Below are 25,937 nucleotides of genomic sequence, written 5' to 3' on the forward strand. Positions count from 1 at the left end.
AGCATTGTGTCTCCGTGACTGGTGCAGTGATGCTTTTCCATATTTGTTGAATGAGTGACTATCTTTGTTGCTTGTTTCCCGATGTTTGTGGTTATTGGCACGGTTGGGAACTTAGTTCTTACTCTTTGGATGGTGGTGGTCCTAAGCTCCTGGTATGGGAAGTGATATGGCCCGAGGATTGCCAAAGGAACTGATGCTCCTGGCTCTGCGAGATACACCTGTGTCAAATCCAGTGGTGGAGCTAGCAGTCAACTTGAAGATGGCCTGCTGAGAAGTGGTCTTGGGGTTCTAATTCGAATTGATGTTTATGTTCTTTGCTTTTCTTTTTGAAAGTGAAAGTGAAGTCGCTCAGTTGTGTCCAACTCTTTGCGACCCCATGGACTGTAGCCTACCAGGCTCCTCTGTCCATACTAGCTTAGAATTGCATTGCCTGCTGACAGGATACCACATAGCCTTAAATTTGGGGGCTGTAAGGATCTGTGGCTTCTCAGGTAGCTCAGTGGTAAAGAATTCTGCCAATGCAGTTGACACATGAGATGTGGGTTCGATCCCTGGGTTAGGAAGAGCCCCTGGAGAAGGGAATGGCAACCCACTCTTGTATTCTTGCCTGGGAAATCCTATGAACAGAGGAGCCTGGCAGGCTACAGTCCATGGAATCACAAAAGAGATTGGATATGACTGAGTGAGCATGCACACACAAGGATCTATGCAGTAATATAGAAACTACGTATATGCTATGAGAGAAAAAAAGCAGGCTACATAATTGTATATGCAGCATGTTACACAAACACCAAATCGTGTGTGTGTGTGTGTGTGTGTGGAAAATGCTAAATGTTACTAGTGGAGGTTTTGGCTTCTTTGTTTCTAAGATTTTTGAAAGTTGATTTAAAATGGAAAATTATGTATTTTCATCTGATTTGTTTACTTTACCTCAGAGATTGAGGTGCATTCAGTCCTTCGACTTCTTGTGATGGGAGTAGCTCCCAGACGTATGTTATTTTTTCTGAATTGTTTTTAAATCCCTCTTGTCTTCGGAAAGAGTATCAGGAAGCAGCAAATAATGAAAGTAACAAATGGGCTGGGTTAATGGTATGTAACCCTTGCTGTGTAACTTGGTTCAACTTTTTATCAGGTCTGTAGTTATCTGAGTGTGTAGTGATAAAGCATCTTTATTTCATCACAAATGGTGACTCAGCACTAGTTTTGGAGTGAGAGCTGAGCTTTCCCACCTTGGGCAAGTTATTTAAGCTGTCTGAGTTTCATTCATTCATCAAATGTTTATTGAGTGTTTGCTGTGTTATAGTTACTAGGGAAGACACTGAACAAATCAGACAAAAATCCTTGCTCTCGTGGAATTTACATCCTAGTGGGATAGATGGACAATAAGCTATCAACATAATGAACAAGTTACATAATATGTTGGTGGGAAGAAAAGCAGAGGAGGGGGGGGTATGGGATGTTGAGCATGGGATTGTAGTTTGTGATAAGGAGACCAGCACAAGCCTCACTGAAAAGGTAACCTTTAAGTCAAGACTTCAAGAAGTGAGGAGGGGAGCCCTGTGGGGATCTGTGGAGAGAACCTTTCGGTCAGAGGCAATAAAATAAATAGCACATGCAAAGGCCCTGAGGAAGGAAAGTCTGTGGTGTGTTGGAAGAGCAACAGAGACTAGTATGCTTGAGGGGAGAGACCCAGAGGGAAGCACAGGGAAAGGGCTTAGAGGTCACGGGGCTGCAGGTCTGGTCGGGCTACTCTAAGCCTGGGGATGCTGAGTGAGATGGGAAGTAATCGTGCAAGCAGTGAAGTGGTGTGACTGGGGTGCTCTAACTGGTTCCTTCCGGCTGCAGCATTCAGGACAAACTGCAGGGGACAAAAGGTGGAAGCAGGGAGGGCGGTTTGGAGGCCCATGCAGGAGTCCCGGGGAGCCCAGAGAAGAAGTGGTCAGATTCTGGATGCTTCTGAAGGTAGAGCCACCAAGATTTGCGCATAAGGCTGGTTGTGTGTGGTGAGAAAGACGGAGGAGGGAGGGGGGATGGCAAGGTTTTGGTACTGAGCCCCAGGAAGCAGATTGAAGATGTGGGTCTGGATTTCAAGGCTAGAGACAGGAATTTAGGGGTCTTTGAAAGCCCAGACTGGCCGAGATCACCAGGGCAGAGAGTGAGGTCAGAGAAGAGAGGAGTTGTGCCCCTTCCTCCCACTACAGTGTTGAAAGTAAAACCAGAATTGAGACTGATAGGTAGTGGTCAGAAGGGGAGGAGAAGATTCAGGGAAGTGAATGTTCTGAAAGTAGGAGAAGGTGCTTCAGGCCCGGAGAGAGAGTGGTCACTTGGGCCCAGACTCTCTCCCCAGGTGGCTCCCAGCATGGGGTGTGAACTGCACATTGTTACTATTGTTATTAATAATGATGAGCACCCGATATAAGGGGAATTTTTAGCAGGGGCTTTTCTACCCCTCTCCAGAATGAGTCCAAGTTTGGGCATATAAAGGAAAACTGCTACTATTCTTAACTGCTCAATATAACACTATTCTCTAATGTTCATGCATTTACATACAGAATATCTCTAATATTTTAAAAAAATCTAATCAGTAGTATTGGAGCTCTTAAATCACATTGTAATAAGAGTTAGAATTTTTTTAAAAAATTAGTTTTACACGCCTGCCAAATGTACAAATTCTTCAAGCTTATAAATTTTGATATGGGGAAAAAAAAAAGTTGGTGTCTCCAAAACCAGGAAGCAGAACATTCCAAGTTTATAGCACAAAGTAAATTTGATGCAGTGCATAAAATCTTTATTCAAGAAGGCCTTACGGAATGAATGCCATCTTCCAAAGTTTATTGAAGGACATGAAATGATAGTCGTTTAAAATAAAAATGGTAATTTTTAGAATAAAAGTTTTCATATGTGAACAAGTTGTGTGGTAACTAAACTTCTCCTTTTTTGATTTTCAACTCATCCATTCAACTTTTACTTGATGATGACCTTTTAAAAATCATATTTTCATCTAAGATTTCTTTTTCATGGTGCAGGTAGACGAATCTGCATGAAAGTGTCTATAGTGTGGATCATATCGAGAAGCCAATATTCCCCCTTCCCCGTAGTACACACACTGTGTGTGGGAAGAGAGTTTACCATGGCCTTGTTTTTTTACTTGGTCATTTCAGCCTTTTCTGCTGTGACCTGTGAGCCTGGTCAGGTCAGCCACGTTCAGCATGTCCTTACTGAGGTCTGTGCCCAGGACTCAGTGTGCTTTGACCTGGAGCAGTCATGCCTGGTGGTCTAGAAGCTGGATTCTGTATTTATTAGCCCTGAGACCTTGGGGAGGCCATTTGATCCTTCTGCCCAGGTGTCCATTTCTTTCTTCTTATGAAAAATGGGAAGGCTGACAACGATATATCTTTTAGTTAGTGTCCTTGGAAGAATGCACGAGAGTACACATGTAAGGCAACTGAGAAGTGTTTGATACTTATTAATCAGTCAGCAAATGTTAGCTGTTAATACAAGTGTTTAGCCATGCTAAGAGATTGGGAAGATACAGAGATGAGAGTTTTCCAGTTGGATGCTGTGGGCAGTGGTGCCGAGATGGAGGTAGGGCTCAGGTAGGGGCACAGGGAGTGCCACAGGCTGTGACGCCCTTCATCCCAGTCAGCCTGGCAGGGAGCTTCTGAGCCCAGATGCCCGAGAGAAGAGCAGAAACAGGTAGCAACAGGCACTGCCCCTACCCCAGGGCAGTGATTAGCAAGAGCTGGTGGGGGGTGGGGTGGGCAGTGTGACCTCAGCTTGAAAGCCACCTAGGGTCTGGGGAGGAGGCTGGAGACACAAGGTCTGTCCTGAAGCTCTGTGTGGACAGGACACCTCATGGGCTGCCCAGGAGACATTTGGTTTCACTTTGGTTTCTTAACTCCCAAGGGGATTTGAAATAATGTATCCCCCACCCCCTGACTCCCAGGCTCAGGGGTAAACTTCCTCTTCTTTCTGCCCCTGTGGAAGATGAGACAAGAAGTTCTTGAGGGAGGTTCAGGGAGAGGAAAGGTGGAAAAGTGAATGTGTCTTTAATGAGTGTTCACTGCACACAGTAACGCAAAAGCCACACACGGATGTGTTCAGCTATTTGTGGAATGAAGTACGTGGCGTTGGGCCCTGTTAGCCCTTGGCTAACAGCCCTTGGCTGCTCGTCACGGAGGAAGGAGAGTTTCATTTGTTGTCATCCTTCCTCTGGGACCACCAGGTTTTTCTCAAGAAAAGTGACACAGAAATGATATCCTGTGTCTGGGTGTCCGGGTGGAAAACAACACAGGCTGGTCTGCGTTTGTGAGCTGCGAGCTTGTCCGAGCCAAAACATGCCCTGCCCTGGCTTTCTTGAGGCAGGTGGTCCCAGATCGAGGTCCAGAGTGAGGAGCCTGCGGTGCCACTGCGTTCCCAGGTGGCATGGGGACACTCTGGCCACCGCCTCCTCTTGCACCCAGTCTTTCTTCGAATGAGGCAGGACAGCTCCTTGGTGGCGGCCCTGAAGCTCTCAGGGCTGTAATTTTCCTGGCTGTAAAACAAGGCCATGGTCAAGATCTGAGATAACGAGTATCGGTACAGTGGGGGGCTAGGTGACAATGAAAAAGGACTGGTTTTTGCACATTGTGGAAGAAAAAAATTCAAATTATCTTTAAAAGACTTACTGTAGATGTGCATCTTAGTCATGACTGTAATAAACTATAATTGGCATTGATAAAACATGAATGTGGTCTTAGCAAAGCTGAGTGTGTTTGGACAACACCTCATTGTCTGCAGTGTGATGCCAGCTACTGAAGTGTTTGGTCACTTGGGATTTGTTTTCTGACCACATAGATTCATAGTAAAGAAATGGTATCCGAATCAATAGGTTGGCAGGTTGTAGGTAGAAGATACCTTATGACTGTTTAACATGGTAATTATTATCGAGTTATAGCCGCTAGACCTGTAGTCACACTTAATATTGAGGCCTTCATGGGCACAAATAGAAAAGGAATCAGGTTTATTGCTGGTCATGCTGTATCTGCTCACAGCTTGCCTTGTGTTCAGTCTTTAACTGTTCCTCTTGGCAGCAAAATCATGAGTGTGTGCACAACTTTTCTCTCCCCAAATCTTGAAACTGGAATAATTGTCAACCTGACTACAAAAAAAGTACATCTGCCATATGAAAGTAGCTTCAGCTTTTCTGTGTCAAATGAGTAATTATGACATTAGACTCTGATGACACATAATATGAACTTTGAAAAGTATTTGACTATGGAGCATGTCAGGTTTGTGTGGTTTCTTTCAACTGTTGAGAAATTGCTTCTTTGTGCTTATTGATATTTTTTTTCCAGAGAGTGTGTGTTATTTGGTTCAAAATGTCACATGACAGATGCTCTCTTTGGTACATATAATCTATGCAATTATAATGCGAGCTTCTCCTGTCAGTGGTGGTTAAAAATCTATATGCCTTTATTCTCTTATAGCCTGTGATATTTTTTATTCAATTTAACTCACCCTTTTATTTTAAAACTTGAATTTGAATGGATTCCATTAACAGGTATTTTAAGGTGACCATTAAGACTAGGATGCTGCCAACTTTCAGCTAAACATCGTCCCCAGCCCTTGAGCTGGAAGTGCAGTCTAATTTCGAGCTTATTGCAGTGCAGGAAGGTAAACAGCTGTGGTAACAACACAGCACAGTTGACGAGTGATGGTTCTCAGGCAGGGGAAAGTGTTATTTAGCTGTCTGACTGGTCACCCTGATTGCAGTTCTACCTGGAGTGCATCTAACAGAACCACACATGGTGATTAAAGCTACAGATTCATCATTGGTGGAGTCATCCCATTTAAGGCTCATTACAGCCAAGCTTAGGCCTGTCTTCATTCATTACAAAAAAAGCCGAATGAAGATGCATTCTACTGAAAATGATTTCCTTTTAATTGGCATATACAAGTGAATACTAAAGCATAAAAATAAGTAAAAATCACCTTCTTTGATAATGAAACTTAACTGGAGGGCCCTTCTTGGTCTGTGCCAGGCATTTGCCATCCCCTGGCTGTGGTCACACAGGCTCCTCTCAGCCCTGCAACCCGTCTCAGGGTCTGTCGTGATGGCAGAGATTGGTAGGTTATTCATGTCTGCCCATTTTTCCCCCAGAGTGGCTAGAATGGTTGTAAGTACAGAGAAGAAGTGTGTTAAATATTCATCTAGTTTAATTGAATTGAATATACAATCCTTAAGATTAATCGGAAGTTTTGGAGTCTTTAATGGTTCATTTTTTTCATAGCATATAATTTACTTGCTATTATCTAAGGTAGTGAATTATTTAAGTAAAAAGAGGAAGTTCTTTCCACGAGATGGATCTTACTGAGCCTTTGCTGCTTTCATTCATATGCGATGAAAGGTTATATTAATTTACGAACGCAGATAAGGGGAGACATGGCAGTCTGAGGTTTAAGGTGTGTGATATTAGGTTCCCATGTGTTGCCTGATATACTGCAGCCTGGGACCCAGCACTTGTTGAATGACCTGTGGTTCACAGGCACATGCATTAGTAACTTCAAATTCCCATGAATATGAATAGTAATGGTTGGCTATCAGTTTAAAGGACAGTGAATCAATTAACATGTAATATTGTCATGTACTTTGATTTATGAACATGCACAAATAAATTGTTCTCTTTTAAGACATTAATTTTTCTATTTTAGTTTCTTCTTTTACTTTGACACTAAAATTGAATGGTATTGGGGTGATTTAAATTTTTTCATAAAAGTTTCTGAGGTGTTGCCAAAAATGATGGTTATTTTTTAAAATTCAGGAGACTTCTATGTATTGTTGAACAAGAACCAAATGTATACATATCTCAGTCTATTTATATTATAGTACCGTTTCCCACTGTGGCCACCCACACCTTAAACTTGAAATGTTACCGATCTATTAAAATATAGAAGGGCATGAGAATGTAAGCAACATCTACCTACCCACCACCTAGTTTTATCAAATGTTACCATTTTGTCATACCTACTTTTGATTCTTTAAAAATCAGTAAAGAGACTTCTGATTTCAGCTCAGAGACAGAGAGAGTTGCAAAAATGTCCCTCCCACACTTACAAGAAAAAATCTGGACAGACTAGAAATGAACAGAGAACAAGTTTGCAGAGCAAACAGTCATTTCAGAATCTGGAGAGAGAGGAGGGCACTTTCTGAGACACAAGACTTTTGCTTACTCGAGACAGAAGCCACCAGGCGCCACAGAAGCAGGTAGAAAGATGGAGCTTGCGTTTTGACAGATTGCTGGAGGCTGAGTGTAGGCTAACACCATTGTGAAGCTCCTCAGGGCAGTGGTGGGGTAGAAGGGAGTCTTACCCTTTCCTAGGCTTTTCCTGCCAAGAAGCCCACCTGGCTCTCACAGCAAAGCCTGGGGAAAATCCAGAGAAAACTCACGGTGTGGGCTGGGGGTACTGTCTCAGGAACCGCTGAGAAATCTGCTTAGATCCTTGTCCCTCAAGGAACAGAAGGTTTCTTCTGTGGGGGGAAGGATGCGGTCTGAGCGCGCTGGTGAAATACCATTGCAGCTGGAGGCAGGAATTCCACTCAGCCCCAGCCCCTACCTCGCAGTCTTTCTCTGCTTGGAGAAGGGCCTCAAGGCTGTGGACTGAAGACACTGGAGGACACCCCCTGCAGCTGAGGGAAGGGGTGAGGGGCTCTGCCCCTGAGTGAGGAGCAGAAGCACTTTAAAGGCAAATCCCCAACCCTCAGACGAAGGCCCCATGTGCATTCCAAAGCCTGGGGATCAGAATATTTGAGAACCCATTCTCCCCCAGCATGCTAAGAAGCCTCCTGGAGTTAACAACAGTGGATTTCAACAGGAAGAGCTACTAGAGACAGGTTCTGTCTGAGGAACAATAGAAAGGGAACCCCTAAAGTCAAGGGTGGGGGAATCACCAGAGGAATTTCTAAGTTTCTAATGTCCTTGGGACCAATACACGGCAACATAGCCCAACTGTTGACTAAATTAGCATAAATCCCCTAGTAGGGGCTCATTTATCTCAGTAGCTACTGCTGCTGCTGCTGCTGCTGCTGCTAAGTTGCTTCAGTCGTGTCTGACTCTGTACGACCCCATAGATGGCAGCCCACCAGGCTCCCCCATCCCTGGGATTCTCCAGGCAAGAACACTGGAGTGGGTTGCCATTTCCTCCTCCAATGCATGAAAGTGAAAAGTGAAAGTGAAGTCGCTCAGTCATGTCCGACTCTTAGCAACCCCATGGACTGCAGCCCACCAGACTCCTCCGTCCATGGGATTTTCCAGGCAAGAGTACTGGAGTGGGGTGCCATTGCCTTCTCCACAGTAGCTACTACCCTATACAAAATGTCTGGCTTTCAATCCCCAAAATACAAGGCATGCCAGAAGGCCACAAAATGCAGTCTGAAGAGGCAAAGCCATCATCAGAACCAGATGCAGATATGACAGAGTGTTGAAACTGTCAAACACATAGATTACCTAGGTCTGTCCACTGAGTGCCCTTCATGTGCCAGGTGCCAGTTTTGGAATGCACTTCACAAGGTCTCTGCCCTTAGAGAGTATATATTCTAACAGAGGAAAGAGAACATGAGAACAGACAAGCAAAAAAAATCACAGATCATGAAACATGCAGCAGAGAAATACATGAGGGGGAAAGGATCGAGTGACTGGTGGAGTGTGTGAGCTGTTTCTGTTTCATCCAGAGTCATCAGAGAAGGCCTCGGGGGCAAGGTGACATTGTAGCTCACACCTGAGTGATGAGGCTCCTCTGTGACTAAGGGCCATCTGAGTAGAGAATAGCAAGTGCAAAGGCCCTGAGCCATGAACAACCTTGGATCCCCTCAGCTTTAGAAGGTCACAGCACTATGGGGATGTTGCTGATGAGAGTGACCCTTGCAGCTGTCACTGTCAAAACTAACCCAGAGCGGTAGTAGTACATGGGGTTTCTTCCTGCTCTCATTCTTCTGTTTTTTAAACACAGACAGGAATTACTCCTCTCTCCCTACATTTTGAGGGACAGTGAGAGTTTATTATTTAATAAATAATAAACTTTTTAAATAGCTACTTCAGGACCTGACATAGAGGGAAAAGGAACGTGAATTGCTGTTGTGAGTAGAAGTCTTATTCTTTATCCATTAAGGGAGTGTTACTTACTCCTCTTCATAATTGTAGAGAATGTGCATAAATTCAGCTAATCCTCACCCCCAGACCCCCACCCCAAATAGTGATTATTCCTCATGTTACAAACAGGAAAATTGAAACCAGAGAGGTTATTTAACTTGGTGAAGACTGTAGCTCTTTTAAAGGTCAGCCTTGGTGTCTGAACACCAGTAGCCCTTCTTTGAATGATTGCCTTGTAAGAACTAACTGGAAGGATGGGTATTCTTAAAATGAGCCTCTGGTGAAAAAAAAAAATCATTTAAATCTTATGGTAACTCAGTTTATTGTAGAGTGTTGGCTAGTGAAATTGCCCAGGGAAATGGATTTAATAAATACACTGAATAATCTATCATTTGCTCATTTGTCATGAGTGCTTAAATCAGATGAAGATTGGTAATTTAAATAATTTCAACACCCCAATTCCCTCTGCTGTCTTATTACTGCATATATTACAGTGTAACATTGATACTGTGAAGACAATATTATTGTCTGGTAGTTGCCTGCCCTCAGCATTCTGGAAATCAGCATTTGTGATCACAATAACTGTATGTCACTGGTACCAGTCTGCTGTTTTATAAAGTGCATTTTTCACCTGGCATGCATTGGGTCCGTGTAGAGCTCTTTAATACTCAGAAGTTTTGCCAGTCCTGCTGGTGTGCTGGGGTAGGAATTGAATGTAGCTGGTAGCTTTTAAACATACGCAGTGCCGTGAGTGTTGATGCTGCCAGCACGAGTGGAAAAAAGTGTTAAATACTTTACATAATTTTTTCTATAATAATGCTTCTTTGTTAAGAATAAATGTCATAATATAAATAAACCATTTTAAGTACACGATTTGAGAGGGAGAACTTTATATATTCATTGATTTCTGGTTTATTTATTTATTTTTGCCATTGCCATTAGAAGAAAAAACTTTCCCACAGGCACCTTTCTTGACAGAACCAAAAGTTTGCTCATGTTAAGTAATGGAATATTCACTGAAGGAAATGCAGTCTGGGTGTAATAATTGAGTGCCTCTTGTGTACATAGTTCTCTTGTCTATACCATTCGTGGTACTCTATTGTTGTTGTTGTTCAGTCACTAAGTCATGTCTGACTCTTGCGATCCCATGGACTGTAACCCACAAGGCTCCTCTGTCCATGAAATTTCCCAAGCAAGAATACTGGAGTGGGTTGCCATTTCTTTCTCTAGGAGATCTTCCTGATCCAGTGATTGAACCCATGTCTCCTACATTGGCAGGTGGATTCTTTACCACTGAGCCATAAGAAAAGCCCCATGGTATACGTTCTGGGTAGGAAAAACAGTGAATTCTTACACAACATTTTCCATGGACCAGAGAGGTTAAATAACTTGCCCAGGGGAGAGTAGATAGCGCCAGAGCTGAATTCGAACCTGTGGGTGGTTTATCTTGAATCCATGCTGTCTCACTCCTAATTGTACTATGATACAGGGGTACAAGATTGTCAGTGTGGCTTTGCCTACATTAAAACGGCAACAACACAGGTCTTAAGTAGCACGAGGGATTCCCTAATTTGCCAGGTTCTAAGAACCTGCTAGGAATCTTTGCTGAGCTGGGTGTTAGGCTACTGAGAGATTTTGTGTGTGTGCGTGTGTTTAAATACATAGCCACATTTGCTTGGAACCACGACTTCCTGTGAATTTCTTATGAAGTTATTTGAACAAGAGAAATAACCATATGAATTTTTAAAAAGTTTCTTGAAGTATATTGATTTTTAAAAATGGATGCAATTAGTAGTTCTTACGAATCCTAAGAATGATTTATCTTGGCATGCATTGGGTCCGTGTAGAGCTCTTCAATACTCAGAAACTTTGCCGGTCCTGCTGGTGTGCTGGGGTAGGAATTGAATGTGGCTGGTAGCTTTTAAACATGCGCAGTTCCGTGAGTGTTGATGTTGCCAGCAGGAGTGGAAAAATGTATTTCTTTAATTGAACAAACAGGCGGTGTTTAGTCTTTTGACTCCCTTTACATTTAATCTGACTGCTCATAGTTTATGGAAGGGCGAGAGGGAGGGAGGAGGATTTGGCCCTCTTCTTCATCAGTAAGATCCTGACAAACTATGGGATGTGGATTCTGAGGTCTGATGGTGACCTCCCGCTGCTGCTTCTCCCACTTGCAAAGGGAAAACGAAACACGACCTAGGAGATTCTGAAGTCGGATGATGGTGTAGCCTGAATTTCTCAAACTCTGTCATGCCTCCCAGCCTTCGTGATCTGTCCTTTCCCAAGTGCAAGTTCGGGCTCAGGGAGTCTTGGCCGGGTGGGTGGGGAAAGGCTGAGACTGATGCTTCTTTTAGTAGCCAGAGTGTAACTGGCCCTTTTCACCCAGCCCTCTATTTGGGGGCTGTCTTGGCCCCCTGAGTCACTTGGAGAAGTTTGAATGCTATGGATTTCCAGACCCCACACCAAACTACTTGGATTAGAGTCACCCTGGCTGAGGCCAGCCAGGTATTTAGGGAGAAAAAAAACCTACTGAAGTGATTTCATGATAAATCTGTCACCTTTGGTTTTATTGTGAGGGGGAGAAGGGGGATAGTGACAGCTTTGAAAACTTCACTGTTGGAATCAAATTGAGATGTTTAAAGACAGACTTCCTGACATCCTAAGAGCTTCCTGTTTGACCTAAACTATGTGAGAAATCTTAGCATCCCCCCAACACACAAGGGAATTGACCACTTCTTTAAGATTGTGTGCAGACTGCTTTAAATCAGGGCGCATAGAGAAAAAAGCAGAGTACTTAATGGTTAGTTTGCTGATCTGCTTAGCATTAGATAATGTCTGTGAGGGCTTGTGGAGTACATCCAGGGAAGCTGGGGCCCAAATATGGAAAAGAGGAGTCATGATTATGAGGTAGGACTTACAGTTACCATCGCGAATATCTGAAGTGTTGTTTCAGCTCTTTCCTCTACTCCTGGGTTGGAGTTGCATTTCTGGGACATTCGGAGAGCTGGGACAAGCAGGAGGGCTGGGCCATGTCTTTCTTGTGATGAAGCATCCACTCCACGGTGGGTTTCTGTGGGTCATTCCTTTCACAGAGTGACTTTGTTTTGTTTTGATCATTGAGACTCTCCAGGAACTGGCTTTTTAACATTTCTTAAGTTTTGCTATTAATCTTTTCCCCTGAGATCCTGCAGGCAGATAAGACATTTGGTGGAAATGATCTTGCCAGCATTCCTCCGTTTATTGAGTCCCTTTAAAAATGTGCAGTCTTGCTTTAAAATCAAGTGTTTCCCATTCTAGTTGCATTTGTGACTTTTGGTACCCCAGCTCCTTACCTTGTGTAAGGATTAAAGAAAACAAGGACAACTCCATAATCAGGGGGAAAAAAAAAGGCATTCCCACTCTTCCTTTTCTGAAAGCTTAGATATGGTGAGAGAGACGACGAGCATTGTCACCATTACCTTCTGCGTCAGGGAGTGTTTGAGCTGAGAAGCTGAAGTGCTCCGTGTGGTTGCAGATGAGGGGTTTCTCACAGGGTGGCGTGTATGTGTTGGAGGTGCCTGTGTCTCTTGCTGGACCTGAGATCACTCTGGCAAGTGGGTGTGGATGAGAGCCAGAACACTCGGGACCTCACTGGCTCTCCCACCCCCAATGTCAACGACACAAGTGACCTATAGGAGAAGCTGGTGTCCTTCCCCAAAGAGAAAGAGCAGACCAGTTCAGTGGGTGTCTGCTGAGTGTCTGTTATGTCTGGAGTCCTCTTTTCAGCCCTGGAGTCTAGCCTGAAGAGACAGACCCCCAAACATACTTTTTCAAGCCACCAAGGCAAGCACAGAGTATGCTCAGGGAGCCCAGAGGGATGGGACCTAAGAGCCAGTGTAGGATGAGCAGGATGAGATTAGTGAAGAGGAGAGCTGGAGCTAGAGTGAGCAAGAAAGTGGGTGTAGTGTGCTCAGAGGCTGTGGGGAGACAGTTGGATGAGTTTCTGGAAGTGAGCCTTGCCAGCGAGTGAAGTGGGAAGTGGGGAAAGTGAGGCTGGCAGGCAACGGGGACGTCGCATCCCTTTGTAAGGCACTTGGATTCTGCAATGAATTGGGACACACTGAAGGAAGGATTTTAAGCAGGGACATGCTTCCGTCAGCTGTGGATGAAGGTAAAGGCTAAAGGCCTTTCATCCTGGGACTTTTGAATGAGCATCTGTTCCCATGTAGCTTTTTTTTTTTTTTTTTTTTTTAACAGCTCTATTGAGATCTAATTTACATACTGTAAAATTCACCCATTAGAAGTGTCCCATTCAGTGGTTTTTAGTATATTTACAGAGTTGCTTAACCATCACCATAGTCTAATTTTTGAACTTGTCCATCACCCCCCGCCAAAGAAACCTTGTGCCCTTTTGCAGTCACTTCCATTTCCATACCCAGCCCTAGGCAACTGCTCATCTTTGTAACTTCTCCCTTTTCTTGAACATTAAGGGGGATGTTTTCTGTGAGTGTTTTATTAACTTTAAAGGAGTCTCTTTTGCCAAATTACAAACTGTTGCTTGGCTCCCCTGACTGTTCTTGTCAGCAGTGCTTTAGCTCATCACCCAAAGGCAGTGTGATCAGCTGCTAAAAGTGACATCAGAGACCTATGTTCTTACTGTCTCTCTTCCACTGTATGCATCTGGCAGTAGCTTCACCCAAGGACTGGTTTCTCTGTGGTCATCAGGCCATTGTAGGATGACAGGCTTTGGCTATGGGGCCCTCTGCTTCCTTGTTCATAGCTGGTTATGTAGGAGGAGTCCTTTCCTGCAGCCTGATAGGGTGAGCTTACTTCCTGTTGCTCACCCTGAACCAGTGATTGGCTTACAATTAATTAGGCTGCCTCTCTGAAGCTGGGAATGGGCTCTATGGGGGAATAGGTGGACACCTGTGACTAAGAGTGGTACCCGAGCATTTTTGAAGCTGACCCTAGCTTTCCGTCTCTGTGAAAAGTGTCATCAGTTCAGCTCTCACTAATTCAGGAGTTCATCATAGTCTGATCAGGGAGTGCTCTGAAATTTACCTTTGGATGATGTCATAGTGTAGGCAGTAAGGGGGATGGTGGTAACATTAACTTATGTGGGATATTAATGACTTAAGTCTCTTTAGAAAACCTGTTTGCTTTAGGATAGAATTGTTTAAATATGTCACTAGTAATAAATAATAAAAAATCAGTCTTATCTAGTTATTAAGTTAGCTCCTTGGAATCTCTCCTGGAGGAAAAAATAAAATAAAATCTTGTCCTGAATATGTCAGTGTTCAAGTTATCATATGAACTTGGAATTAACAAAAATTGACTTTCTTTCAAGTATAATCCATGCTTCACTAAGCCAAAAAGACATTCTGCCAGTTATTTGGACTTTATTAAATTTGATTTATATGTAGTAAAAAATCAGGGTAGGCCTGTGCTTTGCACAGTCACTTATTTGATTATGAGCTACATTTTCAAGTCTATTGTGGAGTGAGGTTTGTCCCCATGTAAGTACTGAGTGTTTGCTGGTGCAGCTCTTAATGGTGAGAACGGATGTTGAAGAAAGCAAACACCATATGCCCTTTGTTCCCCGTGCATGTCCCCTCCTGGAGGCTGGGTGGAGTGTTTCAGCTGTCTCGAATAATCTCCATTTTGCTGTGACTGCAGACTTTGTGGTTCTCCAGCTCTCCTCTCCTATGTTAGTTACAACTTCTTCCTAATTAGGTGGCTCTTCTTCCTCTTTTACCCCCAGGGTCATAAAGGTTCCACACTCTCAAGTGCCAGAGACTGGATTAATTTGGAAAAAGGGTATTTCACTCGATTTGTGACAGAAATAAGCTCAGAGAGAGAGGAAAAAAAAAACCAGCCAGTGTGAATGTGTAGTGGGAGGGGCGGGCGGGCGGGCTGGGTACGGGACAGGATGCTTAGAATAATTCTGCTGCCAAGTGAATCAGAGAGACTCGTAGTTCTCGCCGAGCACAGCACACACTCCTGCCCAGAGTTCAGACACAGTCAGCCCACACTCACCATTTCATACCCCACAGTATGGAGCTTTCCGCAGCCAAAGCCCCGAGCGCTGCTGCCGATGCGTCTGAGATTGTAAGTAGGCCATACATCTGTTTCAATTGTTATTCCGTCTGCATCTTTTGTAGCCTGTTGCCCGACTATTCTGTAGACTGGGAGGGAGGCATGATGGGGAATTTGGTCCTGGCTCAGTCCTTCCACGATGGTGAGCGATACCGCCTTCCATTTGGACCCAGGTGTTTGAGTTTTCTTGTTTGTGGAGGAAGGGAATTTCTTCCCCAAGCCCTCCTCTGTGACAGAAGTGACTCTCGGTTGATGGCGGCATCCATAAAGATTTCGAACAGCCCTGTCGTCTGGTGGGGTGGCTCTTTCCTTCTTCTGACCACTATCAATGAGTTTTTTCCAGGGAACACGGCATACAAGACAACCCCAGCCAGCCAAGCCCACCCGCGAACCCCCAAGCCTGCAGGTGGCCCTTTCACGGGTGAAGTGTCTCTGGCGAGGGTTGGGAGCAGGTAACATTTCTGAGGTAGCTGGCAGAGTTGGGAGGCTGGGATGAAGGCAGGTGTGGAGTCCAGCTTTCCTATAGTGGGAAGAAACGATGGGACAGGAGAGGGGGGAATAAAATGGGGGAAATAGGACAGAAAGAGCAGGGTCTTTTCAGACCACCGACCTGTTCCTCAGTGCCAACCCAGGTGGCACACGAGGCTCAAGTCCTCACTCAGCTAACTGTAGCCTGGGGCCACTCACAGAAACCTCTTTTAAGTTGTACTTTTCTCATTTGAAAGTTGTGATCGTTGCACATCATGGAAATGCTGGGGTATTTGGAGTGATGATTGTGAAAGTGCTTGGCACTTGGTAGGCCTTCCCTAAACCATGTATTTTGCCCTCCTTACCCCATCTCCTTCCTTAACGGGATATTAGACCACTGATCCAAGAAGTGTGCTGGACTATGAAGTGCCGCCTGTGTTGCTGTCCCCAGCTCGTTTGGGGGCAGTCACTGTGGCCATTGAGTTCTCGCAATTGGTGTCATAGGCTTATCTTACTCAGCCATTTAGCCTGGTTACCCTCTTATTCATAGGCACATGACTCCCCAGAAAAAGGAGGTCTTGGGGAGAAGTTGTGAGTGGGTCATGCCCATGTGCCACAGATCTGTTTGTGTTACAGACCATGGAGCCTGGGGACCTGAGTGTCGTGAGTCCTAGAGAAGAAGTGACCATTCAGAAGAGTCATTTCTTGTTCAGCTTTGAGTTTCTGAGTTATGAATACCTGTATTCAGCTGGCACAAGGGAGAAGATAAAGAAAAGATAGACCTCAAAGAACACTGCTCAGCAATTCATCTAATTTCGGATTCAGAAGTAGGTGTAGAGCACCGTCGTGTTGACTTGCCACCAGTTGTTTCGGTCAACCTGTTCATGGATTTAGGCAACCTCCATGTGCATGGATCAGTTCTCAATTGCCTTTGCACCATTATGTGTGTTTGCTTGTTTATGGGACTTTCTAGAGCCTGTCTTGTTAATTAGTTTTACTCTGTGCTTTATATTTGCTGACTGTGAGCTAATTGTTAGTAATAGTGTTCCCTTGTCAGTTACAAGTTCTCCCACCCCTTTGTCTCCATTGAATTCCATGTATTTTATCTCACATATAGACTAAAATTCTTTGTCTCTAGCTGGCAAGACCCCTCAATAACTGTATCTGTGAGCTCTGAGACAGTGGTAATTTTTATTATTGATTTTGGAGACATCATATCATAATCTGCACACTTTGTTTTGTGTGCAATGATTTAATAGTGTGCCTTTCCTCTTAACCATCATCAAAATCATGTGTCACCGTGTACCAACTTTCAGTAGCTCTCTCTTGCTCTTCATTGGACTCCATCATCTTGCCCATGGCTGGCTGTGCCTTGTGTGGTCTGGCACGTGCCTGTCTCTCCAGCCTCATCGTGGTCACCCTCCCACTTGGCCACTTCCTTCTCCCCTGGGCCCTGGCCACCCCAGCTCTTCCTGAGCCCTTTCCTGCCACTGGTCTCAGGCGCTCGGGGTGCTGTCTCTGGGGAGCACCCTTCTCTGGCTGCTGCTTGGCTGCCTCTTGCTCCACTTTCAGGTGTTACCTCAGAGAAGCCCTCCTGGGCCATCTTATCTAATGGGACTTCCTCCATTTTAGGTTTCCTTTCTCCTTTCCTGTCACATTGCCATATCTGTTTCTTGCAGAGTGCTTACATCACAGCCTGTAAATCTCTTGTTGCCTCATTGATTTTCTTGGCACTTGCTACCTCCTCCATTGGAATTTCAGCCCTGGTGCGGGCAGAGGTCTTGTCTGTCTTATTCCACTGTATCCCCAACCCCTAACTCCATTCTGGACACTTAATAGATGCTCAACAAATATTTGTTAAATAGATAGAGGCTTTGGATGAGGGATACAGTGGATGCCTTTTAAGTGGTGTGTTTCTACAACCTGATAAAGTTAGTTCCCGCTTTTCTGTGCTGGACTGTCCCATGTGCCTCCATCATCGCTCTGGTACTTTGGGAGCACTCCAGACCTTAGGACCCTGTTTCCCTCTCCTGGCAAGCCCATGGCTGGTATCCAGAGTCGCCCTCTAACTGTTGTAAGCATCACTTTTGTTCTCAAAATGAAAACCACCTGTCTTCAAAGTGATTTGCTTAAAACAAATGCTTATTTCTTTACCAAGGCCTTCCTCCCCTTCTGCCTTTTGCCACCTCCTGCCAAGAATAATGGGAAAACCCTCTTATCTTGGAAAGTGGTTTTTTCCTCTGCTCAGAATCCACAGCTGGATGATTTATCACCCAGTGTGCTGGGCAATAGCTTCCCTGCTCTGTCACTCTCAGACATCAGAGGCTTGAAGGGGGTCCCACGATGGGGGCTCAGCCTGGATACTGCCCGTCTTTGTATATTTCCTTCAAGCGTCCTTCCTACAGATAAGGAACCTAGCCCAGGGCACCAAGTGAATGGCGGCAAAATTGGAGACAGTGTCTTAAGTTCCCTGTGGTAGACTGTTAGCCAGATCATTGATCCTTTACACCAACTCCAGGAGGTAAATAATATCACTGCCCATTTTAGAAATGGTGAGATAGAGGCTCACAGAGGTTATGTAGATTGTAACCAGCCAGGATCAGAACCCAGGTCTCCTGGCTTCCAAATTCTATTGTCAGTGTACTCAGTGTTTCTTAGGCTTTTTTTCCCACTGTGTCCTGCAATTTTTAAAAAAAGTCTGACGACCTAGTATACATGTGCACATATAGTACACATGTGCATATACAGACACATACATGTAGGTGCAAAACATCTCCTGGAGCAGTTGTTGCCTTCATTGTGTATGATGCACTCTCTTATTCTCTATTCTTTTTAAAGAATGCTGGTCAGGCTATAGCAGGATTCCATTCTTTTTTTAAAGCTGAATAATTTTTCATTGTTTTTATATGCCGTGGTTTCTTGTTCCATTCATCCATAACTGGACAGTGAAGTTGTTGCGATATCTTTGTTGCCATGGGTTGGTGGAGACGGAAGTGGGGAGTTGCTGTTCCGTGGGTAAGAAGTTCCAGTTATGCAAGATGTATATACTGTAAAGTTCTGCTGTACAGCAATACTGTATTGTGCACTTAATTTTTAAGAAGGTAGTTCAAGTGCTTTTACCACCCCGCGCCCACACACAGAATGTTGGTGAGGACCTTCTAAGTTGATTGCATGGCCCACTAATTGACAGCAGTCTGAAGTGTGGAAACTCAAACACTAGTGTAGGTGATGTGTGATATATGCTTACTTTACATAGAGGTTTATGCGATGTAAGCTACTTTCTAAAATGACTGTGAAGTATAGCATAAGAACACATATAAAATGCACATAAGAGTAAGCTGTTTGAAGTTTTGGAAACTGAACATATCTGTGTAACCATCAGATCAAAACACACACCACTGATTTAAGCTTCTTTGATTCAAGACAGGCAGACGTGGAGTACAACAAGAAACAGATAGGCCCACAATTTGTTCTGAATTATGCACATCCAGCTTACTTGATGGAATTTCTCTTTTTAGATCCATATTTTGTGTTTCTAGTGACGGAACCAGACTGGTATTTTAGATCTAACAGCCACCCAAGAAGTGGAACAAGGTTTCTGTAGGGATCGTCAGAAACGGGCAGAAAAGGAGGCTGGCTGAACACGGGCCTGGCAAAATACGAATGAGGAAGAGGAGGGAAGGGCAGGACCTCACAGTGGGATATGGAAACTCAAGCGTGAGGATTTATGGTGATAATAATTGAGACCAATTTTACTGAAATTGACGATGGCAAGGAGGGTGTGAGGGAAGGAAGGAAGGGAATTTGTGATTAGAGTCCCAGGCCCCTAGAAGCCAGTGAACTTTTGTGTGAAATAAGGAATGTCTACCTCTCATGGTGAGTGTTGACTTTTAGAGAAAATTGTTTTAGCACACTGAAGCAAACTGCTTATTTCTTGGTGAAAGACATAAATGCATCTCAGTGCAAAAGCAAGCTACAGTTAACACAGCTTTTCAGCTTTCGTAATAAATGTGTTCTGCAAGCTGTCTAGGTGGACAAATTGTACACAGCTCTTTGTAATGGGATGTTCGTAGAAAGGAAAGAGAGCAAATACTTTACTGAGCTTTTAAACATTACATGCTCTTACAAAATTGTATTAATCAACACCCTTGGTGAAATGCAGTGATAGCAAATTTTGTCAAACTGTGCAACCGTTTCCTTGAATCAGGGTCTTTGGAATAATAATAAAGTCCTTTAGCTTTGTGGATTAGATAAGCTCTTACTCATTGTTCATGCTTGTGAAAGAGACTTGCAACTTTTATACATTTGGTATGTGTTTCCTGGCATTCTTGACCTGTGGTGCTCACCGTGGGTTTGTGCTTAATTCTGCAAGTGTTGTGACTGTGTTTGTGCAAGAAAAGTCCTGGGGCTGTAACACACACACTCACACACACTGTGGCACAGAGGAGGCGCCCCGCTGGGGACAGGGAGTGGGTGTGTCTGACTTATTCTTTGCTTGGAGCGGAGTGTCAAGCCAGGGCACTAAGTACTTGCTAGGTGAATGGAGGGAGAAAGGAAAAAAAAAAATCATAGCTAGCATTTACTAGTGTATGCTGTGTGCTTTGCCTCTTTTAGCTGATCTGATCATCAAAACCAGCCTTTGGGGGTGGGCACTGTGAATACCGTTATCTTTAGAGTGACTTCATGTCCCTGTTTGCTGGAGGACTGTCTCGGTATCTGCCTGTTGTCCTGGCATTGACATCAGTAGCATCCTTTTCACTCCAAAATGTCTTGGTTCAGATGATAAATTCTTTCACTCTAAAATTTTCTGGTTTGGATAGACAGAGGAGGAAACTGAGGCACAGAGAAATCGCATCACTTTCCATGGTCACCAGCCAGTTGGCAGTAGTGCTGGGTTTCTTCCTAGAAGTCTGACTCCAGATCTTGTTGCTTGACCATCAAGTTCTGCTCCTTCGCACTTTAGGCCAAGGAACATGTAGTATAAAAACAACATTCTTGATGGTTCAAATCACCAGTATGACATGTGACTCAGGGCAGGAAGAGTGTGCTGGGCGAAGACCCATTGCAATCCTCTGTGCATTCACCGATAAATGTAGACAATGAGTAGCTCAGGGTAATAACACTGTTCCTGTGTGTGTGGTGCTTCATCATTTACAGAACCCTTTCTCCTCCAGTATTGTGTTGAAACTTCTTGTGCGCTCTGGGGCGTGGTTGGTGGTATTTCCATTTTAGGAAGAAGGATGCAAGATCAGCACGCTGCTGTGGTCACCTGCCTGAGGTTTTACAGCCAGAAAAGGAGCTGATCCAGGATTCAACTCAGATATTCTGCCTCCATCAGCAGTGCATTTTCCATATGCCAAGCCATGCCTTATGCAGCTATTTGATGGTGCTGCCTTTAAAATTTTTTTAAATTGAAGTACAGTTGATTTACAGTGTTGTGCCAGTCTCTGCTGTACAGCACAGTGACTCAATTATACACGTATAGACATTCTTTTTAAAAATGTTTTTTCCATTATGTTTTATCACAGGATATTGAATATAGCTCCATGGGCTGTACAGTAGGCCCTTGTTTATCCATCCTGTAAATAATAGTTTACACTTCAAGGGTGCTGTTTTGGAGCATAAGCATGTCACCTGAAGATTCATTAACCCCAACACAGGACTTCTCAACCTTGACACTGTTGACATTTGGGGCTATTTAAGGCTATTGTGAGGCTGTCCTGTGCACTGTGGGATGTTTAGCAGCATCTCTGACCTCTCCCCACTAGATGCCAATAGCACACAGCTCCTTTCCTCACCTAGTTGTGACGATGAAAACTGTCTTCAGGCACTGTCACCATGTACCCTGGGACACAGTTGCCCCTGGTTAGACCTGGCTTTCCCTCTCCCTCTAGTTTCTGAAGCATCAGAAAAACTATTGAAAGCCCCACAAAGGGACAGAAGAAGAGGACAAGCGACACATTTCATGTGGGAATTTGCTTCCACGGAAGAACATTGGGTTCTTATCCCAAGGAAGGAAAACATAGCCAGCATTTTCGAAATCACACATAAGTTTTTAAAATAAAAAAGTTAGAATAAAGATGAATTGAAATATGCACATTAAAATCTCCTGTAATCCAACTGCCCAGGGATAACTATAATTTACAGTATGTTCTTGCTCTCCTAACCTTTTCCAACACATGTATAAATATGTGTATCATTTTCCAAATAGGGCTGTGCCACAAATGCTGTTAAAATCAGCTTTTTAAAAAATCTTAAATGTGCCACCAACATCTTTCTGTATCTATGCTGTTGAACTGCAGAGCATTTCATTGTATGGCTATGGTATAATTTATTCACTCAGCTTCCTGTTGTGTACATTTGTTTCATTTCCAATTTTGCTTTTGCTATTACATGCAAAGCTCTAATGAGGATTCATGTGTGTGCATCTAAGCCCTTCACAGCTTTTTTCCTTATAAGAAATAAGGAAATTTTAGCATCTAATGAACAAGATACCCAATTCATAATGTGCTGAATTGTATTTTGATTACATTACGTACTTTTGCCCCTTAAAATTATGAAAAGTGCACTGATCAAATTTTAATTATGCACTCAACTTGCAGAATGCAATGTGGAACGTTATTTGGTTTTCTGATTAAATGATGACTAATAAGACACCATTTAGATTTCATGCCTTCTTCATGAAAACCACTCTTAACTGTATCAGGCTACTTCCTGAGTAGGAATTACAGCCCACTGACAATCAGTAAGTCTTCTTTTAAGACTCTGTTCACTGCTGAGAACAATTTAGGGCTAAGTTCTCATGAATTCTCACTGCTCATATATTTTTCTTATATGTGTTTAAAATGGGGGAAAATAAAAAACACCCCACCTCATGGTTGAAGCACAACAGAAGAGCTTAAGTAGATTTCCCTACTTTACTTCCCTCTTGTTTTTTTTAATTCTCTAGAATTTTATTGCAACTACAAACAATAAAAACACAATTTTAAAAAAACCCCACAAACTAGACAGTATGCAAGGTCTGATCCAATTGGCTTTTTTTCAATTAATGATTCTTGCTATGTCTGCTCTTATTCTGTATAATTGGTGCCCTATTTGGGATTGTTTCTGGTTTTTCTTTTTTTCCTGCAACAAAGCACCCTATTTCATGTGAGTCCACCCATAGGATAAATGCCTCACAGTGGAGTTGTTGGGTTAACAGTCTCTCCTTAGGATTTTCATAGATATTGCTAAATTTCCCTTCCACCAATAGTATTGCCCTTCCACCTCTCTATATAGGGGGGCTTTCCTGGTGGCTCAGATGGTAAAGGTTGGGAAGATCCCCTGGCAGAGGAAATGGCTACCCACTCCAGCATTCTTGCCTGGAGAATTCCATGGACAGAGGAGCTTGTCAGACTACAATTCATGGGATCTCAGAGTTGAACACGACTGAGTGACTGACACTTTCACTTTCGTGTGTGTGTGTATGTGTATCTCCTGACTTGCTTCCATTGTGTATTTTTTTCTACCTGGCATAAACTATGGATTAATAGACTAGGGACACAATAGTTGAACCTCATCTATGGGGAGGGCCATAGTCTAGATTAGGAGGAGACCTCAGTCTCCCTGGGATTGGTTTTTGGCCTTGGAAGCACTTTTTGTACTGTGCTCAGTCATGCCTGACTCTTTGTGACCCCATGGACTGTAGCCTGCCAGCCTCCTTTGTCCATGGGATTCTCCAGGCAAGAATGCTGGAGTGGGTTGCCACGCCCTCCTTCAGAGGATCTTCCCAACACAGGGATCCACGTCTCTTGCATTGCAGGTGGATTCTTTACCCACTGAGCCACTGAGGAGACCTGGGGATACCTGGGGGATATGTATTCACTGGTTTTCTTCTGGGATTGGCCTGGAACTGGCTTTTTCTCTTGTCAAGTATGGAGTAAGAAGTATACATGTAAAGTTGGGTGATAATACCCAGGTAGACAACTTTCTGGTGATGTTTGATGACATGTCTCAGTTAGAATTGAAGTGGTTAGAAATGGACATTTGTTAATAAAGAGGTGACAACATTTACTTCTCACTGGGTCTCTGAAATAGAAGGGCCTATCATTTAGCATTTGGTACAGTGTACCAAATGTAACATGTCAATATAATAAATATAAATGTAATATGATACAATCATTTCATAATCATTTTCACTCCCCTTACGTTTTATGTGAAGTCTTTTCTGATGTTTTTTCCTTCTCTGTCTTTGTCTACTCGTTGGGGATAATTTTTTGTACTGTCCTTTTAAAAAACTGATAATCATGATAAGTACTACATTTTGGGTGTTTTGTTGTTTTATTATCTGTGACCAGCTTTGCCTCCCTAATCAAATGTTCACCATCCCTTGCTTTCTCGTCTTCAGAATCCTAGCATGGTGTTTGGGACATATGTGTTTGTGTTGGCTGCTCACTTCAGAACTTTCCTTATTTTATGGGGCCTCTGGGCTTGGTGAAAGAGAACCATCCCTGGACAGTCTCCGTTTTTTTGGCCCCCAGAACAGTGCTCATTAAGGTCTCTGTTGCCTCACTCTTTAGGGCCTTGCTTTCCTGCCCGGGGGAAGGCGCCATCATTTTATTGATGTTGTGTTTGAAGCCGTGGAGGCTGGCTGACATTTGAAGATGGTTCCGTGAACCCTGGTGGGCGCAGCAGCTGCCATGGCTCTGGGTAACAATATGAAGGGCCTGTGTTTTCTGAGAAGTCTGGGGGGTTTCTGATGGGCACTTCAAATGTTCACTCACTGCAGTCTTGACCAGAAGTTTTTGAGTTGGCCTGGGTGAGCCACCCTGAGGCTGAGATGCAGAGAGGAAAGCAGGGCTGAGGGAACCGACTTCTCCTGTCAGTGAGCTGGTGTCTCTTTGGGTTTGGCCTCCAGCGGGGCTCCTTGGGGGGTGAAGGGACTCTCCTCTGCCTTCTCTTCTGCCCTCCAGGGCTCACACCCGGGGCCTGCTGACAGGGCTCTCACGGGAGCTTCCAGAGGCATGGCTGGCTTTGAGCTCAGCAGCAAGCCTTAGAAAAGAAGCCACAGAACTTTATTTTTCTTATTGTTCAAGTAATATATTTTCTTTTAGAGCTAATAAAGAAGACTTTTAGGGCCAGGCAGTGTGATCCAAGGAGAATGGCCTTTGGCACCAAATGGTTCTGGGGTGGACTGTGAGCTCTGCAGCTTTCTCCTTAAGGGGCTGTTATGAGCCGAATTGTGTGCCCCCCCCCCCCAATTTTTATGCTGAAGCCCTAACTTCCGGTTCCACAGAATGTGATGATATTTGAAGACAGGGCCTTTTAAAGGGGTAATTGAGTAAGAATGAGGCCAAACTGATTTCTGTCCTTGTAAGAGTAGGGGACTGGGACACAGACACCAGGGATGCGCACACCAAGCACAGACCGTGTGAGGACGCAGCGAGAAGGTGGCTGTCTGGAAGCTAAGGAGAGAGGCCTCTGATGAAACCAGACCTGCAAAGACCTTGATTTTGGACTTCTAGAAGTGAACTGTGGGAAATAAATTTCTGTTATTTAAGCATCTCAGTCTGTGCTATTTGTTACAACAGCCCTAGCACATGAAAATAGGTGCTTTTATCAAGTCAGCTTCTCTAGTTTTGCATCCCCCATCACTAAAGAGAGGACCAGAGCACCTGCCTGTCAGAGTCTATATGAGGGACAGACATAATCCTGGCTTAGAGCAGATACTCATAACTGGTGCTGGTGCTTTAATAATATAATGGTAGAAACTACCGCCCTTTCCCCCACCCAGGTTTTCTGGCCTCATCCTGCTATCAGGGTTTTTTTCCTTCCTTCCTTTATTTTTTATTCTTTACTTTTAAGTCCTTTTCAAACAGGGTTGCAAAGAACTCCTGGGATCAGAGGAGTACGTACATAAAGTAAATACATAAGTACTTTATGTATTTAACAAGCAATGAAACATTTTCTTCTGAGGAATCCTTTTCATCCTTTTAATCTTCTAACATACTGGGGTTCCAGGTACAATTTTATTTAGGACAAGGATTTTGCTGCTAAAGTTGATGGAAAGTGACTTTTGGTGTGGTATGTGTATTTCCTGGACCTAACATCTAGTTTGCTAGGGCTACCATCACCAAGTACCACCAACTAGTGGTACTTACACAACAAAAATTTATTGCCTCACAGTTCTGGAGCCTGGAAATCCAAGATGATGATGTAAGCAGAGTTGATTCCTTCCGAGGTTCTGAGGGTGAACCCGTTCCAGGCCCTATCTCAGAGCTTCTGGGG

At 43.9% G+C, this 25,937-nt stretch overlaps 1 protein-coding gene across 13 annotated transcripts in view; it reads left to right on the forward strand.

Annotated features, from left to right (window-relative positions):
- SH3KBP1 (SH3 domain containing kinase binding protein 1) overlaps positions 1–25,937 on the forward strand; it is a 331,727-nt gene that overhangs the window by 62,849 nt on the left and 242,941 nt on the right. The window contains exons 1-3 of one of the 13 annotated variants that reach the window (XM_070785425.1): positions 15,068–15,215; positions 15,547–15,655; positions 16,308–16,498. The exons of 8 other annotated variants lie outside the window; for them this stretch is intronic. Coding sequence is in view for 2 of the 5 variants with exons in the window: in XM_070785421.1 (XP_070641522.1) it covers positions 15,162–15,215 (54 nt within the window). In the remaining 3 variants the exon portion in view is untranslated. Of the gene's footprint in view, positions 1–1,507; positions 1,963–15,053; positions 15,216–15,546; positions 15,656–15,723; positions 16,499–25,937 lie in introns of those variants that run through there. 4 more of the 13 variants (XM_070785427.1, XM_070785424.1, XM_070785421.1 and 1 more) reach the window with 4 other exon arrangements.

Source organism: Bos indicus, chromosome X (assembly GCF_029378745.1).
Source record: "Bos indicus isolate NIAB-ARS_2022 breed Sahiwal x Tharparkar chromosome X, NIAB-ARS_B.indTharparkar_mat_pri_1.0, whole genome shotgun sequence".
NCBI classification, from domain to species: domain Eukaryota; kingdom Metazoa; phylum Chordata; class Mammalia; order Artiodactyla; family Bovidae; genus Bos; species Bos indicus.